Here is a 19,699-nt window from a genome sequence, read left to right as displayed (position 1 = left end):
CCCATCTGCCAATTCTCCAAAAAACGTTGTTAGGTTGGATAATCTCTGGTCGTTGCCAAACCAAGCCCACTATAGTTCACAGCTACTCATTAACTCTGGAGGATGCTGTTAACCGAAACGTTGAGCGATTGTGGAAGGTTGAAGATGTTAGCAAGTCGGCTGACATATACACACCAGAGCAGCGGAAATGTGAGGAGAAATTCGTGGACTCTGTTCGCCGTGACGATGATGGCCGCATAGTGGTTCGGCTGCCATTTAAAACGGATCCCAGCTTTCTTGGCAATTCGTATGAAACTGCACGAAGACGATTTCAAGCGCTTGAACGCCGACTCAGTCGCTCAGCAGATATGAGGTCGAAATACATAGACTTCATAGACTTCTGGGACATATGAGTTTAGTAGAGATACCTCGACTCAATGTACCACATTTTTATATACCTCATCATTGTGTGCTCAAGCCAACGAGTACGTCAACCAAACTAAGAGTTGTCTTCGACGCATCCTGTCAGACAACGAGTCAGAAATCGCTAAATGATTTGCTCATGGTCGGACCAACAATTCAACCCGATCTATATACACTGCTTTTACGCTTTCGCACATATCGCTACGTGATCACGGCTGACGTGCTTAAGATGTTTAGACAAGTCCTCGTTGACGCGGATGACCGTAAGTTTCATTACATTCTCTGGAGAAGCAACCCCGTAGAACCAGTACGCACCTTCGAACTCAACACTGTAACTTATGGGACCCCAACGGCACCATACATAGCCATACGAAGCATGATATATCTGGCGGATCAATATTCGAACAAGTTCAAGGTCGGTGCTGATGCCATTAAGACCTCGTTTTATGTTGATGATTTCCTTTGCGGAGCGGACACAGTGGACGGCCTCGCTCGAATCAAGGCAGAGGTCTCCGAAATTCTTAGTAGTGGCGGATTTGAGCTTGCAAACGGCACTCAAATTACACTAAGTTCGTCGACGATCGCACTATTAAGGATTTGAATTTAGAAGAAGATTCAGTGACCAGCACGTTAGGTTTGAAATGGGATCAACGATACTATATATTTAAATTCGCATTTGTACCAAAACACACATCGGAAACAGTCTCAAAACGGACAATACTATCGATAGCCTCATCATTATTTGGCCCATTGGGCTTAGTCACGACAATAATAATAGTTGCTAAAATCATTCTGCAGGAACTATGGCTGCTCAAGTTAGACTGGGATGAATCGGTGCCGCAAAATCTTCATGCAGCATGGACATCGTTTCTCTCATCACTTTCGTCGTTGGAATCGCTGTCAATACCACGCCTTTGCTTACAGCCGAGTCTCCGGAGTCTACAGTTACATGGATTCTGCGACGCCTCGATCAGAGCCTATGGCTGCTGTATATATGCACGTACAGTTGGGGCAGATGGCAGCATTAAGATACAACTCATAACATCGAAATCCAGAGTCGCTCCCACTAGGAAATTGTCGCAACCAAGGTTGGAGTTATGTGGAGCGCACTTGTTATCAAATCTATTGCGCAAGATACAGAAGATATTTGCAGACTACCAACCAACGGTATTCTTATGGAGTGATTCTCAGATTGTTCTTCACTGGATTCAACAACATTCGGCAACACTTTCTACGTTTGTCGGAAACCGTATTTCCGAAATCCAGGAAAACACTTCCAGTTGCGACTGGAGACATGTTCCGACGCACGATAATCCAGCAGATCTACTCTCCAGGGGCTGCAACGCAGCTGAATTACAGCAGTCGATATGGTTCGACGGTCCCGCATATTTACTACAAGATCAGCTACACTGGCCAGCGGATAGTTCTGGCAGTATTGATCTGGATGTGATCCAGCTGGAAAAACGCAAATCGGCCTTTACTATAGTCACCATCAACAATAGTCTTCTGGAAGCTGTATATACTATTAGCTCTCACAATCGTTGCATACTAGTTGTCGCCTGGGTACTTCGTTTTGTTCACTTCGCCAGAAAGCTGCAACCGTTCGCAACATTATCGCCGTCACCAGAAGAATTGTCTCGCGCATTGCACTGCACTTGTTGGAACTTGCAGGCCAAGCATTTCTCTGAGGATATAGGACTGTTGCAAAAGGGCAAGCTGACTCGTACTAACTTAAGAAATCTGAATCCCTTCCTACAGGTTACTGATGGGTTCGAGTTGCTCAAGGTCGGAGGTCGTCTGGAACGTGCCAATGTTCCTGACACCCAAAGGCATCCAATTCTTCTCCCAAGCAAGGACTTCTTTGTGCACCAATACGTACAGCACATCCATTTGAAGAACTCCCACGTCGGCCCAAAGGCTCTAGTCGCACTTATACTCCTACGATTTTGGATCGTCAATGCACGGGACTTGGCACGCAGCGTCGTAAGGGCATGCATACACTGCGTACGCTATCGACCAACTCTGGAGAAACAAGTCATGGGTCAACTGCCCGTCGAACGCCTGACGCAATCAAGACCATTCTCTAGATGCGGTGTTGACTTTTGCGGTCCGATTAACATATACGCGCGTATTCGAGGCAAGACACCGTCTAAGGGATACATTGCAGTCTTCATATGCTTCGAAGTAGTGTCAGTAACAGACAGTCTACTGTCCTTTTCCTGTTACCGACTCAACTGTCATTGCGCCTGCGCGCCAGCGACACCTACAGGCTACCAATACCTGAGCACGCCGAATAATTCTGTTGCCATAGCAACAAGCTTTCCAAATTTGCACTTAGCAACCAACTCGCCGACATTTATATATTTTTATTCTCTATATATATTTTTTTTTTTTTTTATATATGAATATTCACAAAAATCGTTATACTACGCAGAACACGCCATGGGACTGCGCAGATCAACTTTTCGTATATATTTATGTATCGACATCTCTTCTTTTCTATAGTAATAATTTGTAATGTATATAAAACACAATGCAAGGGTAAGACCAATATCGGTAGTACTCGCCGAACACGTCATGGGACTGCGAAACTAAGTCCGAATTGTCCACCTATCCAGTTTAGTATTTCTATAATATTTTTTTGTTTTAATATATGTATATTTGTGAACATAACACCACGCTTGGGTAGAACCAATATCGGTAGTATTCGCCGAACACGTCATGGGACTGCGAAACTAATTCCGAATTGTCTCCCACTTAATTCTTGTATATCTTTATTATTATAATTCCTTTTTTTTATACAATATTTGGGTACCACTGATATCGGTAGTATTCGCTGAACACGCCATGGGACTGCGAAACTACCTCCGATTTATCTTTGTTCACATTAATTTATTTATTATTTTATTTTATATATATCTCTTCCTTTTTTTTTTATATATCGGCCCACCACAGTCGCTACACTGGTTTGCATAATTATTATTTGCATTAGCTTCTTGGTCTTCTTTTATTACTTTATTGCACTTGCACTGATTAATTCACTTCATCTCAATTTATTTATTTTACACAGTCTACAACCCTACTTGTGTGTTTGTGCTTACAATAGTATTAGTGTGAGTAGATCCATCCTTTGTCCGTGATCGGCTGCGCCAGTTATGATCCTGTAAGGATGCGGGTCCGGAGTGGATTTTTGGAATGTCCCTTTTTTTAATTTAGTGAGGAAATAATTACGACTTGCTCGTTTGAGTTTCGTTTTTCGAATCATGAATATATTATTCAGCGGTGGCCAAGTTGCCTCCGCTGCCGAATTATACATAAGTCTTATTTACTAATACATAGAGTGCTTAGGAAATAAACAAATATAGTTTCCAACGAATTCAGCCCAAGTGGCTGCTCGTGTCGAGTTTCCTGTAGAGAGGGAGGTTGGGGCATCCTGTTGCGGCGTCAGCGGAATCGATGTAGGGCAACGACTCAAGTGGTCGTTGCCCGGCTTTGGGTGATGTTGGATTGCAACATATGTATGTAAAAATGCTGACCTCGTCTGGCCGCTGCCCATGAAGTCCATCCGTTAGCGTACCACTTCTAGGGTAGCTCTGGGAGGTTTAGCCGGCGGGTTGTTACCTACCGACTGGTCGGTAACTCGTGCGCGTCGCTGACGTGCGCACCGCTAAGGGAGTCTACCGACGCCCCGTACATAAACTCGCTCTGCTACCTGTCTCTTGAAAGTTGGCTTCAGACTTTCAATGGGGCCGGGATGTTGGGTCAAACCCAATTGGATTAAAACAGCCAAGACACAACCCAGCTTATCTTACGTTTAGGCACATTTGCGAGCGAATGCAGCTGATCTCTCCGGCTCCGCTGGAGAGGCTTTTTTTATGATTAGATCTTTATCTTGGCTCTGGCCACTCTTGTAATTGCACTCTTGTAAAAATAGCTGAACTGAACTGAATTGATTAATGAAATATAAATTAATGTCACCTCCTAATAATAATAAATAAATTTTCAAGAACAAGCTTTTGAATCAAACAATATATTTAAATGATTTGGAACACGAGTTTTACTTTATTTTCCCCAGTGCAGTCAGGCAAGGGTGGGCTCAATACGTCCGACAGTGGCGAGAAAAGATCTAAGTTTTCCCTTTACAATATTTCCAGAATTTTAATTAGGGAATAATCATGGCGAGCGCCGTATTTTTAAATGTGCGAGAAATATTTATTTAAAGAAATTTACAACAGGTTTTCCTCAAATTTGGTCCACCCCTTTTCTCGCGGTGTGGTTTGGTTTGGCGAAAATTTGCAAAGGTCAAGAAAGATAAAACATGGCGGCGACAAATTGGTTTAGATTTGTAAGAAAATATTGGTTTTATTAAACTGTTCCATTTTATTTGTTTTTGTTCTGCGTTTGCTTGCTTTGGGTTTTTTTATTGTCTTAATTTATATATTTTTCGCTCGGTGTTAAAGGTTAGGTTCGGCAGGTCATGGTTATGCAAATTGAGTTTTTGTATATCTAGCCTACTCTAAGTGACGCCTCATCGAGGCCTTTGAGAAATTTCTCTACGCACGTGATTCTCGCTGGCCAGAATGCGGTTCACCCTAAACACTCACCCGTCTCACTCGCACGCCACACATAGGCGCGATCTCCAAATGTCCCGCCGCTGGTCCAGGGCTGGGCACCCGCTCTTCCCAACTAGATCCCCTCCAGAAATTGTCAGCCGGTGGCTGGGTTTCGCTGTTGGCCTCGCTCGCCGAAGGCTGGGTTCCGCGCTGGCCACTGGCTGCAGCACGTCTCGCGGGATGGTTTCCTTCGGTCACTCGGCACATTTCGTCGAGAAACCTCCGGTTTGATCTCGGGTTAAATCAAGAGAAAATTGTCACTGTCAATTTGCTAATCCGTTGGCAAAACTTCCTCGCACCAAAAACTCCGTCGCGCTAGTCAAAAATTCTCGAGAAACTTTCCGCTCGCACTTCCACTGTCTTCGGTCACGTACGCCAGACTCAAAAAATGCCATGCGTTTTTGGCGAATTTCTGCAGCTCCGGTAATTTTCCACTTCTCGAAGTTTCGGTGCATTCCTTCGCTCTCGCTCGTTCTCGTGGGCGCGCGCCAATTTTCGGGGGTTGATTTTGCGCTCGATCGTATGTCCTCTCTTTCTTGCTCTTGCACGGCGCTGGCTCCGTGACCACTTGTTCGTGGTGCTCTCCGGGTTTTTTTTTTTTTTTTGTATTCAATATATTTTATTCCATCTTACAATAACTAATAAACTATAATACACTCAAAGTTACAACTAGGACAAGACGGAAAAGGTACATGGGAATAGAAGCTCACGCCGTGCGGTACCGCCGCCTGGCATTGCTTCGCGGGCGTGGAGGCCCCTACTTCGGCCGCTGCTTCCGCCTTTCCTCCATCGCCCTGAGGGTCTTCATGGCGTGAGCGGCAAATGTTTCTGCCGCTTCCCAAACTTTTGGGTCTTCCAGCATCCTCGGCACCAAAGTTTCGGCGCTAATCGGGGATCCCGCTGCTACCTCCAGTTCCTGTCTCTCGAGGCCGAACCTGCGGCACTCGAAGAGAACGTGGTGCGCATTCTCCAGTATGCCAGAGCCGCACTCAGGGCACCAGTCTTCCGCCTCGTGGCCAAAGCGCTTCAGGTACTGGCGGAAGCATCCGTGGCCGCTAAGCACCTGGCTGAGGTAGAAGCTCACCTGGCCATGCGCCCTCTCTACCCACCGCGCTAGGTCTGGGATGAGCCTGTGCGTCCACCGGCCTTTCGGAGAAGAGTCCCATCCAGCTTGCCAATTCTCCAAGCTCCTTCTTCTAGCGGCAAGCTTCACCTCAGCTTGGGACAGCGGTGATCGCCTGTCCTGTAGTGGTTCAGAGATCTCCTTCCTCTCCCTGATGAGCTCCGTCAGTGGGACTTGCCCTGCGATCACTAGTGCCGCGTCCTCCGAAATTGTCCGGAACGAGCATGCGACCCGGATGGCACATAGCCGGTAGGTCGCCTCCACTAATCGCATGTAGCTTTTGACGGCTGCTGCTTTGGCCCATACTGGTGCCGCGTAAAGGATCTGCGCGGTCACTACTGTTCATAGCAGTATCCTTTAGCACTGCTTCGGCCCTCTCGTGTTCGGCAGCAGTCTGGAGAGCGTTCCTACCGTCCCACTGGCCTTTTTGTGGACGTACTCCAGGTGCTCCTTGAAGGATAGTCGGGTGTCGATAAGAACCGCCCGCTGCGACCGGATCCTCGTCCCTCCCACAAGAACGCTGGCCGTCTCCACTGCCTTCCGACTCGAGATGAGGACAGCTTCCGTCTTGTGAGCCGCCAACTTCAGCCCCGCATGAGCCAGCCACGACTCTACGGTCTGGATGGCCGTGTCCGCTCGCGCCTCCACGGAAGCTATTTCCTTCGCTGCCACAACGATAGCGACGTCGTCCGCAAAGCCAACCAGGCTAGTGCTGGCAGGCATCGGAAGCCTTAGTACGCCGTCATACATAGCGTTCCAGAGAAGTGGTCCCAGGACGGAGCCCTGTGGGACCCCGGCTGAGATGTTATACTCGTGTCCAACGTGAGAACCCTGTTGCTGAAGTAGCTGAGCGCTACATTCAGCAGGTACCCCGGGATGTTGAAGTTCCTCAGGGACTCTAGCGTTCGGCTCCAGTCCGCAGAATTGAATGCATTCCTGATGTCAAGGGTGACGACCAGGCAATAGGCTTTGCTTCCACCTTTCCATCTGGTTCCTGCAATGGCATCCTCAGCGACCTTGACGACCATCGCAATGGCGTCCAGCGTGGACCTTCCCTTTGTGAAGCCGTATTGCTCAGGGGAGAGACCACCAGCGGCTTCGATAGCTTCGCCCACCCGAGTTGAGATCACTCTCTCGAAGACCTTGCCAACCGTGTCCAGCAGACAAATTGGCCTATACGACGATGCCTCGCCTGGTGGCTTGCATGGCTTGGGCAGCAGCAGAAGCCGTTGCCTTTTCCACCTGTCGGGGAACGTCCCCTCCAGGAGGCACTTGTTAAACAAGCAAGCCACCTCAGACGCCAGCAGCGAAAGAGATAGCTTGGTTGCTCTGCTCGGAATGGCGTCCGGCCCCGGCGCTTTCTTGAGTTTCAGGCTTCTCCCGGCCTGTAGAACCTCAGCTTCCGTGACCCAGCGAATGTCGCCTATCTCGGTACTGGGGCAGATCTCTCTCCAGTGTCGCCGGGTCAGTTGGGGCACTGCCGCTCGCATTGAGCCTCTTCACCACCATTCTGTAGGCTCCTCCCCAAGGATCCTCATCAGCGGCGTCGCACAGCTTGAGGAAGCACTCGCGTTTGCTGTTCCTGATGGCAAACTTCAGCTCCTTCCTTGCCACCTTGTACCGATCGTTGCACATGAGAAGGCGCGGGGTGCCTCTGGCTCGCTGCAACAGCCTTGTGCTTCGGAGGCATTTGCGGCGAAGGTCAGCAATCTCCTCGCTCCACCAGAACACCGGAGAGTGGTGCTTCCTAAACGGCTTCCTCTAGATCATGCTTTGGTTGCACGCGTCCTCTACTGCAGCTGCTAGTTTGTTGGCCGACTCGTTGGCTCCAGCACCCTCCCCTGCCATGAAGCCCTCGAGGGCGTTTGCAAAGGCCCGCGGCCTAAAGGTGTCTTGCCTGAACGCCTTCCAATCCGGGAGTAGGGACCCTCTTGTGCGGTGTGCGGTGTGCGGTGCCTATCGAGCACACAATGGCCTCGTGGTCGCTGGCGGTGTAGGCCTCGCTGATCCTATAGTGGGATCTACTGGCAATCGAGCTACTGGCGAAGGTGAGGTCGATTACCGAACCCGCCCTGCCCTGCTAAAGGTCTGCCTGGACTACGTCCAGGGAGGCGAAGGTCTCCAGCACCGCTCGGCCTCTGGCGTTGGTCCGGGAGGATCCCCATTCCATGGCCCAGGCGTTGAAGTCGCCGCCAACCACGACGTTGCTCCGACCACGCAGATCGCTGCTCAGCTCATCCAGAATCCTGCCGAACGCCTCCAGTGAGAGACTGGGTGCCAAATAGCAGCTGTACAACCAAGTGTCGCCGACGTTCGCCCGGACGAAGCCTTCCGCTGCTTTGGTGTCGCACAGCTCCGGAGCATCCGCTCCGCAGAGCCACAAGGCCGCCTTGCCAGAGCCATCAGTGGCCCAGACGCAGCTGCTACCAACCCTGTAGGGTTCGCTCAGGACTGCCACCTCCAAGCCCAGCTCCCGCACCGTCTGCGACAGGAGATCCTGCGCAGCCCTGCAGTGATTCAGATTGAGTTGAATCAACTGCATGCAGGCTTGGGATTCGCATACCCACTGTTTGAGGCTGGACATCCCCTGGCGCCTGGCTTGTGCCTCATCTCCTAATGCAGCAACCGCTCCTGTCCACAGGGCCCTTGCAGTGGATCGCAATACGCCCTGGTTCTAGGCATCTGAAGCACCTCACGGGACCAAGTCGTTCCCGGATCCTGCAGATGGTCCATCCAATCCGAACTTTACCACTATGGAGGACGGCTTTGGCAAGGGATACGGGAAGGCTGACTATTGCAGTTTGGGTTTCAGCAAAGCTGCGGCGCATACTCCGCACTTTCACCCTCTCCGCCTCGAAGTTAAACTGGCCCGCGAGGGCGGCGCAGACCTCCTGCTTCGTCGCGATCGGGTCGATATTGCGCACCTCCAAGACGAGGACTTTTGAGTCCTCTGTCGTTGCGCGCACCGACGCTGAATCTCCGAGCACCTTCTCGATGCTCTCCCTCATTGTCGTGGCGCTCTCGGCGCTACCTTTCGCCACCTCCAGGAGCAGGTTGCCGTTGTTGGTTCGGCAAACCTTTGCCACACAGCATCCCAGGTCCGACAGCTGCTTGTCATCTCTCCTCGCCACCATTGCGAGCACCTCGCTGTAGGACTTGCCGCTCGCTTGGACAATGACAGCGTCTGGGCGAGTGCGGCGCGCTGTTCTCGGCTTCCTCGCCACGACCTCCCAGTCGTTTTCGGGGTTTGCCTGGCTCACAGGCTTCCGGGCTGGCCTATGCTGCTCCGATGCATCATGCACAGCCGCTGGCGGCTTCGCACGGGGCTTCTTGGGCGCCTTTGCGCTTTTCTGCTGCGCTAGACGAGGGAGTGGCGAGGCCAGCACCGGTGCGGGTAATCCCGGCGCATCTGACTGGCTTAGCCTTCTCCAAGGCTCTGTTTAGACCGAAACCTCCTTTTTCCAGGCGGTCACCGTTTGCTGCTCCTTGTCCGCGCTTTTGGTGATCTGGGCGCATTTCCGGCACAGGTTGTTTGCGACCCGGCTCACCTGCCGCGGCCGCTCTGCTTGCCACGAGGATGCTCGAGTGCAGGGCTTTCACTCTGGCAATCATTTCCCTCAGCGGCACGGTAATATGCCGCGTCGACTTGTCCATCATTCTAGATGAGAACTCCTGCAATAGATTGCCCATCTCCTGCAGATCCTGCAGGCAGGCTGCCTTCTCTGACGCCTTGCTCTTCTTGGCCGGCGTAGTTCTCGGTGAACTGGTCGGGTTAGCCGGGTCCCTCAACCTCTTAGGGGGCGGCGTAGAGCCTGTGCTCTGCCCACCTTCTTGAGCCTCGTACATCGGTGGCGTACGGGAGAGCTCATTGCTCCTCCCGAACGCCGCCGCCTCCTCCTCATCCCTCGGTGCACATGGCGAACTCGCTAGTGCAGACCTGGGGTTTTCCTCCTCCATATCCGGCTAGTCGGTTCGCGCAGGGCTCCCACGCTGGCCAAGAATTTCCTCCTGGCTCTACGACGGGGGATATACCGCCCCAACTCGGTCCCCGAAGCCCGTTGCTCGGGACACCGCCTAGGCGGGGAATCGGGAATTGGTCAGATCCGAGACCTTGCACAGTTCCGGGTTGATAATTAATGAGTTAATTAATTATATACCGATTTAAATTTGAAATATAATTTTTAAATTTAAAACGGCACAGGGCGGGAAGGCTTAGCCGCAAGCACTTTCCAACACTAAAGTGTGCTGTTAAGCGCGGCTGTACAAGCTCCCGCGATAGCGTTACACAACACTGGATCAGCTGCGATCAGCTGTGTTTGTGAGCCAAAAAGAAAACGCGGGGAAAGGCTTGTGGAAAGTGGAAAGCAGCGAGAGCGCAAAAGCAAGAGTGGAAGGCGTCTCCTGGGAAGAGAGGCTGGAGTTCCCCCTCCCCCATGCCCACCGGTTCCTGAGGCGGCTTGGATTGCCGAAAACTTTTGGGCGTCCGGAGCCTAGTGGAGCCGAAACTAGGAACGCACCTTTTTCAAGATGCCTGACACACTTAACCGTCTTACAAGGATAAACTAGCGGAGCGCGGTAGAAACACAACTTGTACGTATATCACTCTCACCAGAACCACCTCTCCGCGTGTGTGTGTGTGTGCTAGTGATGCGAGAACGGGGAACAAAAGATAACTACAGATTATCGGTTAAGCTTAAATTTATACAATTATTAATTAGATATAATACAAATCGTAAACTAGAAATATACAAAGTTTATTTTAAAAATTTAGAAATGATTCGTGGGCGTTTTGTTTTGCTCCGACGCCGGTTTGTTTTTATATTGTTTTCGCTGCTAGCTGCTGTTGCGGCTCTCCATGAGCGTTGGCGGCTGTTGTTGTTGCCTTTGTTGTGGCTCTCCATGAGCGTTGGCGGCTGTTGGTATTGCCGCTGGCTGCGGTTGTTGTTGCTGCTGTTGGCTCTGACCGCTGTTGTTGTTGGCTGCGGGAGCTGTTGTTGTCGACGGCTGGCGCTGGCTGCCGTTGTTGTTGGCTGCTGGCGCGAGCTGTTTGCCGGTGTTGTTGGTCGGCGTCGCTGTTGTTGTTGCTGATGACGCGGCTGCTGGCGTTGTTGCCGTTGTTGTTGGCTGCCAGTATTTGTGGGGAGTCAAACGACTCTTCACACTTGGATTGTAGCCAGGTTGATGAACAACCTCGGCTCCAAATGACTACATTTGAAAGCATTCGTTATATTTTTGTGAAAGCTTCAGGAAATTGTTTGATTGGGCTGAATTTCCATATAGTAGCGAATACAACGGCTCTGTTGGATGAGCCAAAACGGGAAATTTAATTTTGCCACCTGCACAGCATAAGCCGGGGGTTTCCAATCGAAACTTCAGTGCATTACAATGCACAGTGGTTGCGCACATAGGCCAAAAATAAAAAAAATTATTACAACAAAAATGTACGAAAAGTAACAAAATTGTCTCTTAAATATCCAAACTTCTTTGTAGCATACCAGATTTTATTGGAAATCTAACAGGACTTTCTAAAAATTGAATTGAAGATTTGAACACGTGTTCATTTGCAAAGCGTAGCTACGCGCATCGCGAATGTTTCACAACCAAACCTAACTTTAAAGTGGTCCGATCGTTTATTACGTGTCCAAATTAATATTTTTTGTAATGGATTTTGAAGTTCAAGGTATTTTCTATAAAATGAGATATAATTTTATATATTAATAATAATTATTGTTTTCATTATATTAATGTGAAATAATCATGTTTTTTGCCTATATTTTGCATGTATTTTTTATGTTTATCTAAAGTTATAGTTGTGACCCCACAAAAATCTACAGTTCATATGTATGCCAATGTCTTTGACGGGCTTTTAAGGAGACAAATGTGAAAAAAAATTTTGCCGAAATTTGCCTATGTGCCTATAATCTTAAAAATACTATCACAGGTGAGGGTAAGGATTTTAATATTTTTTTTCGTATCTTTTTTTTTTTTGTTAAATAAAGGTTTAATATCTTAAAAATATTGTGTGAAAGTTTTACATCGATTATTAGAAAATTGACGAAGTTATGGGTAGTTGAACGGAGGTCGTTTGGTGTTCGATGTATGAGTATCACAAAGTTTAAAGCGCTCTCCTGAAAAAGGCCATTTTGAAAATCGGTCTACTTGATAACTCAAAAACTACTTAAACAATCGGTTTGAAATTTCGAACATAACTTTTTAATTTAATTGTTCAGGTACTCATGTAGAGCTTTTTTAATTTTAAATTTTATTATATTTTTTTTTTTTTAACAAATTAACTTAATTTTTTAATAAACAATCCGGCTTTGGACTTCCAATTTCGATACAAAGTCGGGAAATATTTTTGAAAATAAAAGCATCACCTGAGTACCAAGGGGCACTTATTTTTTAACGAATGCAATAAATTTTTTTGATATCGGATGTTTTTTTGGACAGTTAGGATGTACACCGAAAATCAACTTTTCTTTTTGTGGGGACTCAGGAATTAAAAAAAAAAATTGAACAAATGTTTTGTTAATTTATGGTATTTAATTCATTAAGCTAACTTTAGCCGTTTCGCCAAAATATTTTTTTGAAAAGTGTGCAGTTTTGCACCAAATTAACCATACCCCCCCTTAAGCTGTGTGCATTTGTTGCTAGACAAATAAAATACACAATATATAAGTTAATAATTTATTGTTACTTTTGGGCACTTATATTTCACCAACATTCTCTTAAGAGATCAAAAAATAATTTTAGGTCTTGAAAAAAAAAATTTTTTTTGATATTTTGTATGGGAGCTATATGATGTAGATCCGATTTTAACCAAATTTTGTAAGAATGTATAAACCTGTACCGAACATATAATCTGTGAAATTGGTTAAGATATTTTGAAAAACAAAAAAGTTTTTCATACTAAATGTTGATTTTTAACAGATTGTTCCTATGACAGCTATATGTTATAGACGTGCTATATGGCCAATTTTTTGTGGATATACTTAAAACATTTTTATAGATTTTTGGTGCAAATTTTAACTAGAAGTATTTTTGGCCGCGGCTCCATACAAGCCCAACCACTGTGCAATGCTGACATACGACAGACAATGAACCAATAACAACGCAGCTATGATCTTTGTCGGGTGTTTCAGAATTGTATGCGAATGCAGCGCGATTCAAGTTTTTATTCGGGGTTCGTCTTCCTCTATTATTTTGTCGGGTGGTCTTGAGGTGCCATTTGGGCACGTATTGATGCATTTATTTCTGTACGTTCCTCTTGCGTCCGACTATTACGGAAATTCTGATTACTTATTGCATTACGTGAACGCCGTCCAAGACTTGATCGTCAAACAGCAGGCATTACTTCCAATTGTTTAAGCTCACTTTGGTAATGCTTCGTTAACTCGATTTTTTTTTTGTTTAAATATTTTTTTTTACCGATTTCAACGAAACACAATATCAACGCAGCTATGATCTTTGTTGGGTGTTTCAGAATTTGACATACAACAGTGTGTACAGACCAGCGACTTTTCCAAAAGGTATTCCCAAAATTTCTCTTGTAATATCTTTCTTCTGGCAATTACAAACAACTGAAAAAAATGAGCCAAATCGGCCCAGCCGTTCTCTTGTAATGCCATTGTGAACATTTTTTGTCTATATTTTTATGTATATAGATTATTAAATTTATAAATATCGGCAGATCTCGGCAGGCTTTCGTTTCCGAAAACTGATGGGCTGACAGATGTCAATGGGCCCGGCGGGCGAACTCAGCCAGTCTCACTCGCTCGATTAGTCAGTACACTTCGGCTCGTCTTTTTCCTTTTTCGCTCTCGATTTTCATTTCAAATAAAGGTCAAATTCAAATTGAAAATTTGCTATTGCTATAAATTAATATCTATATTTCGAAGCAGTTTTTCATGAGTGATTAAAGTTCAGCCACACCAACATGAAGCGCATTACAGCTCGCCGAAACCATGGCAGTCGATCGGTAAGACACTGAGGGGGTTTCTAGTGGGTAGTTTCAAGGTCTTAAGCCATGTATCTTGGTAATAAAAGGGAATATGTAGGTAATACAAAAGATAAAAAAAATAAATAATAAATAATAATAATATTAATAATAAAATAAAATTTAGTCGCTCATATTTTGGGCTTTCTTTAAAAATAAATAATACAACAAAATAAATCAAATAATAAATAAGCATTGTTTTAGTTTCTAATACCAAAAACAAAAATTAAATCCAAAAAAATTGTTTTATTATTTATTGATTTAGTTTATATCGAACTTTAAATTAAAAGCCTACTTTGATATAGAAAAACCTTTTTTCCCCAGCACCACCTCCACCTCTACCGATCTTCCTATCAGCCCGCCAGCAACAAGCCAAAGGTCCCCCAAATTGCCACCGCTCAGCAGCAGCAGCAACAGCAGTCATTCCTGGCTCAGACCGGCTTCGGAGGTCCAGCCGACAGCCTGCCAGCTGGAGCTGGTACCGGTGCCAGAGTTGGCGTTGGCCTGATGACCATTCCCAGCTATGCGGACCAGATGCATTCCGCCTTCTTGGATTACCAGCACCAGAGGGTGGAGTTTGAGCAGCAGCAGAACCAGCTGCTGCAGAAGCTTTACCAACAGTATCCCGATGTCTCCGGGGCTCAGATACGTGCCCAGGGGCAGAAAGAGCAACAGCAGCAGCCACCTCAACAGAAGCAGCACCCGTCAGAGTGTCTGCAGGCTGCCAATGGCTTCGTCTACCAACGTCAACAATTTGGCATCAATGGCCTGCAACCCGGAGGGCCACCCAAACCCACTGGAGGATCCATGCCGTTACGCTTTATGAGGGGAGCTGGTGACTTCTATTCGACGCAACAGCACATGGGATTCATGCAGCAGCAGCAACAGGAAGTGCTCCATGACCAGCAGCAGTTGGTGGCGCAACAGTTTGCCACCAGCCAGTTGGCGCCCACCACCAGGCAAAGCTATGGCATGGCAGTGCCCATGTCCTCGGTGCTCAGTGCCCCCAGCTTCCCGGAGCCGTTGGATATCAACCAAGTGAACTTCACAGGCGGCAATCTCGGCTTATTGTAAAGGACTTTGTAGATTAGTTTCGTGATTTTGGAGTTCTACGATTTGATCTGGCTATTGTTATTTTTGCGAAAAATATTTGTGGTATCGACAAGTGGTTATATAATGCGGTAATAAAGTGTGCGACCGATATTTGAATATTTGATTTATTTAGAGTGGGGATTTATTAAACTAAATTAATAAGTTTCTTTAAAGGGGGTCTTCTCATTCTTAACCCGTGTTTTGACCCTTTTTAAAAAAATTCTTATTTGAAAACGCAAAGAATAATTGAAAACTTTTTTTATTTATTGTATTACAAAAAGTTCAAAGTAAATAAACAAATTTTCGATACGAGGGCTGTTTAAAAAGTAATGACACTTCAAAGTGGGTGGTGAAAAAAAAGGTGTCGTCACTGCGGCCACGATTCCGGGTCTCCGGAGCGTCTCAAATGAAAAAAAGTGAGTTAATGGCAGAGTTAAGTTCTATTAGATTTATGTTTTTTCTATTTCTAAGGCTGTTGGGGATGGGGTATTTGTATGGTGGGGAGTAAGGAGCACTTTGTTAGTGCGGAATTCAGGGGAAAAGTTGGAGTCTTTTGCCTGTTTTGACCATAGGTCTCCGAGTGAGTTACCTACCTCAGTTGGGTCTATTGTAGTTGTTTGGCTTGATTTCGGAAATGAACTTTAAAATAGAGTCTCTAATTGACCTCCTGAATATGGCATTAGCTCTTTTATATTCAATCATGTTTTCTGTATTGATATTGTTTCTAAGGTTTCTCCATTTGAGGTTTTTAAATTTTTTTAGGTGGGCTAGGTTTTGTGTTGTTACTGGATTGTCTGAGTGAGGAGAGTTTGGTGATGTGCTCACTAAAGATGTCCCAGTTGGCATTTTTTAGTTTGAATGACGGTTTGGAAATGAATTTTGGGGGGGAAGGGTTTGGGAATATTGAGATTAAGATAGGGAAGTGGTCACTTCCGTGTAAATCATCTAGGATTTTCCAAGAGATCTCTGGGGAAATGTTGGCTGTGGCAAGAGAGAGGTCTATATGAGTTAATGTGTTGTGTGTTGTGTAGTGTGTAGGGGATTTGTCATTTAGCAGGGTATAATCTGTTCTCTCAATGAATTTAGCTATTGTGTTGCCCCTGGTATTGGCTCTAGGGGAACCCCAATAAGGATGCCAGCTGTTGAAGTCGCCCAGGACGATAGCATGTGGGGTAGATGGGGCTAAAACATTTTCTAGGTTTTTTAGGTTAAATTGGCTTGAAGGAGAGATGTATGCTGATATGAGATCTATATTTGTTTTTGTTTTTATTGAGATCCCAACGGCTTCAAATTCCGTGTTAAGAGTTTTTTGTGAGTGGGAGATAGAGTTATGTACTAGGAAGGCTGCTCCTCCGAAACTATTGGTGGTATTACTGCAGTATAGGGAAAAGTTAATGGGGATTGGTAATGAAGTTAAAATGTTAATGTGGATTTCTTGGAGTGCTATGATTTGTGGGGGGTATTGCTTAATGAGGATTTGTACTTCTGGGTAGTTGTTTCTATAACCTTTGATATTCCATTGGATAATTCTTAACATATTAAATTATAGATATATGAGTTGGATGTAGATCTCCTCTGATTCGCTTGTAGTGTTTATGAGTGTTTTGAGCTTTTTTGTGTCTTTTTTTATGGAAGAAGTTATTCGTTTTGATGTGTCTAGTGATAGTTTTGGGGTGGTTTTGGTTGGGGTTTTCTTGGTTGTTTGTGGAGAATTGCTGTCGGTTAAGGTTTTCCTGGTGCTAGGATAAAGGTCGGCATAGGATGTAGGTGCTGGTTTGGAAGTGGATTGATCATGGTTGGAGTTACCTGGACCGGGTCCTTTGAGTTGATGAAGTCCTGTTGTATTGTTAGATTTTTGAAGATTTGAGTGCTCGTGGTGCGTGAGTCCGGGTCCTTTGAGTTGTTGAGGTCCTGTTGAATTGTTGAATTTTTCAAGATTAGATTGCTCATGGTTTGAGAGTCCGGGTTCTTTGGGTAGTCGAAGTCCTGTAGAAATGTTGGGTTGTTGGCGATTTGATTTCTTGGCGATAGAAGAGTATAATTGTGAAGTTTTGATGGACAAGCGTGCATTGAGAATTGTATTGGTCGTTTTGTTGTCACATTTATGCGTTGTTTTAATGGCTTGGAGTTCTTGTTGTCTGAGGAAGACAGGACTTTTCTTGCTGGTGGAGTTGTGAGGATTCGCTAGTTGCTCAATGTTGCAGTTGATGCATTTTAGGGGTCTATTGCATTTGTCGTTGTAGGTCGGGTCGATATGATGTTCTTCTCCGCAGTTGTAGCAAATTTGTTTATTTTTACAGAATTTGTGGAGGTGGCCGAACTTAAAGCAGTTCTGGAGATGGTAAGATACTTTGGTCCGGGAAATGTTAGCAGTTGATCTGTTATTGCTCTTGGTGGGCCACGGTCAGAGGGGTCCCCCATCACTACGTCACAATGTTGAACCGTTTGTTCAGTTGATCTTTTTTTTCACTTGAACTTGACATCAGTAATGAACGGTAAGGATGAAAAGGGTTAATTTTGTCCAATAATAAAATTTGGTTTGTCGGAAAGAAACTGAAAATGATTGTTTTTTCAGAGAAAGAATTTCATTACACTACTTTGAATTATTGTTTCACGTAGTTGATGATAATTTTCTTAAATATGACATGATAATTCTAAAAGATGTTTTTTATTTAACAAATTCGATATTTATAGAACTCAAACTTTTTTAGCGGTAATTGATTATGACATGTTAAATAAGGAAGACCTAATTAATAGTGATAAGTCAAAACTAAACGACATATTGGCCAAGTATTTCATATTTTTCATTGACGGTATCCCTAGTAGGCGTGTAACTACGGGTTTATTGAAAATTTGCCTGCTAGACATAAATAAAATGGTTCAGAGGCGGCCGTATCGCCTTAGTGAGAACAAGAAGCAAATAGTAAGGGAAAAGTTCCAATTCTTCCTTCAAAGTGAACGGACGTGTTTTTTTCTTGCGCTCCCGATTTGTGTAGAATTTGTCTAAAAACCTCCGGGGTTTACTAACATTTAATATTTGGTGTTTCAAATAATTCCCGTTCACTTCGCGTGTGCATTCTACTTGTTTATTTTGTGCTATTTAATTCAATTTTAATTGCATTTTAGTTTGGGCTGCTGCGGTTGCTTTGCATTTTGGTCTTTTTGCATTCCCTTTTGTGCCTTTAGCGTTTGTTGTTGTTTTCGTTGCCGCGACAGCTATAAACGGTTCTACTCAGTGCTTATCTCTCGCTCTCCTGCTCATTGCCCCCCCGCTCATCAAGTGCCGCTGCATTTAATCCCTTGCGCCCTCTCTTAAATAGTGGAAGTACAGTGGTAAGTCTTTATAATGTCCCATAATATGGTCTGCTTCGCCAAAAATTGTAAGAAAAATATTACTTACGGTGAACTCACCATCACCTGTTGGCTGTGTGACAACATAGTACATGCCAAGTGCATTGGCGTTGTTGCACGGACAGTAGATGACGTGGCCAAAAATATCGGCGTACGTTACTGCTGCGAGGCCTGCCGCGAGGTGGAGAGGGAAATGATGTCTTTTATGCGGCAAACCAGGGGTGGTTTTAAAGAGCAATTATTGAGTTTTCGCAAAACTCAAGATATGCTCTTGGCGCTGGATACTCAATTTAATAGCCTCAAGCTGTTAAATGAGTCTCCTAGGCGCAAAAAAACCGCAACTGGTGGGCAGCATATTGGCGGATCCCAGCCACCAGTGATAGGCACTGCACAGCAGCCTCCCTCGACTCTGCCCCCGACCTCGGGACAAATTCCAAGAATCATGAGATCGAGCGCTAAAAAAGATTCGGTATCCGAATGCGTCGCGGGTGCGACCGTGCCCCCGGTGTTGCCCAGTTCCGTTTTGTCCACTGGGGGGTCCCAACTGTTGTCTCAGCCCTCTTAGAGCCCTATAACCAGTCCCTGCCAGGGTATCAGGCCCGGACTACCGGCCGAAAGTGGTATGGTGGCTCAGTCTGCCGTACCAAAACCCCTTACGGCAATTCCACCAACAAAACAGTTATTTGTTTCGCGGCTTTCCCCTGATCAGACATCGGAAGATGTCATAGCTTTTATCCAAGGCAAAATAAAAGTCGATAGTGAAAAAATTAAGGTGGAAAAATTTAAATTTTCTTACCCTAGGAACATTTCGTCTTTCAAGATAAATGTTCCTGACGAAGTCTTTAGCACTCTATGATCTGCCCAAACCTGGCCACAGTATGTGGTTGTCAAACAGTTTGAAGGTACGAAAAAGAAAAAGCGGCCTGTAGGAATTGCTCTTCCTAGGCCAGATTTGCCCAATGCTCCGTCTACGTCTTCCAATTCCGTCCCAAAAAACTAACCAGTTCCCTTGGTATTTCCTATCAGAATGCAAGAGGCTTACGCAGTAAGCTTCCTAAATTGTATTCCGACAGCGTCGCATTTGCTTCCCAAGTTATTGTGTTCACAGAAACCTGGTTAAAG

General features: G+C 45.7%; 1 protein-coding gene across 2 annotated transcripts; it reads left to right on the top strand.

The window, feature by feature from the left end:
* Nucleotides 1–13,890: 13,890 nt before the first annotated feature.
* Nucleotides 13,891–15,337, top strand: LOC108077143 (headcase protein-like). Of its 2 annotated transcripts, none has more exons than XM_070285689.1 (2): nucleotides 13,891–14,116; nucleotides 14,440–15,337. In XM_070285689.1, exons 1-2 carry the CDS (start codon nucleotides 14,103–14,105, stop codon nucleotides 15,206–15,208), a joined length of 783 nt encoding a protein of 260 aa, XP_070141790.1. In that variant the 5' UTR covers nucleotides 13,891–14,102; the 3' UTR covers nucleotides 15,209–15,337. The 2 variants fall into 2 exon arrangements, with proteins under 2 accessions (XP_070141790.1, XP_017025850.1); XM_017170361.3 differs by having other exon boundaries at nucleotides 13,892–14,116; nucleotides 14,459–15,337.
* The last annotated feature ends 4,362 nt before the right edge of the window (nucleotides 15,338–19,699 follow it).

Source organism: Drosophila kikkawai, chromosome 3L (genome assembly GCF_030179895.1).
Source record: "Drosophila kikkawai strain 14028-0561.14 chromosome 3L, DkikHiC1v2, whole genome shotgun sequence".
Classification (NCBI taxonomy): domain Eukaryota; kingdom Metazoa; phylum Arthropoda; class Insecta; order Diptera; family Drosophilidae; genus Drosophila; species Drosophila kikkawai.
This window is presented reverse-complemented; position numbering and strand designations above follow the sequence as displayed.

What these genes read in the sequence shown, in the direction of transcription:
- LOC108077143 (XM_017170361.3), top strand. Translation starts at nt 14,075, where the DNA reads ATGAAGCGCATTACAGCTCGCCGAAACCATGGCAGTCGATCG. An exon ending in GAAACCATGGCAGTCGATCG is followed by an intron (nt 14,117 to 14,458) that starts GTAAGACACTGA and finishes TTTTTTCCCCAG; the next exon opens with CACCACCTCCACCTCTACCG.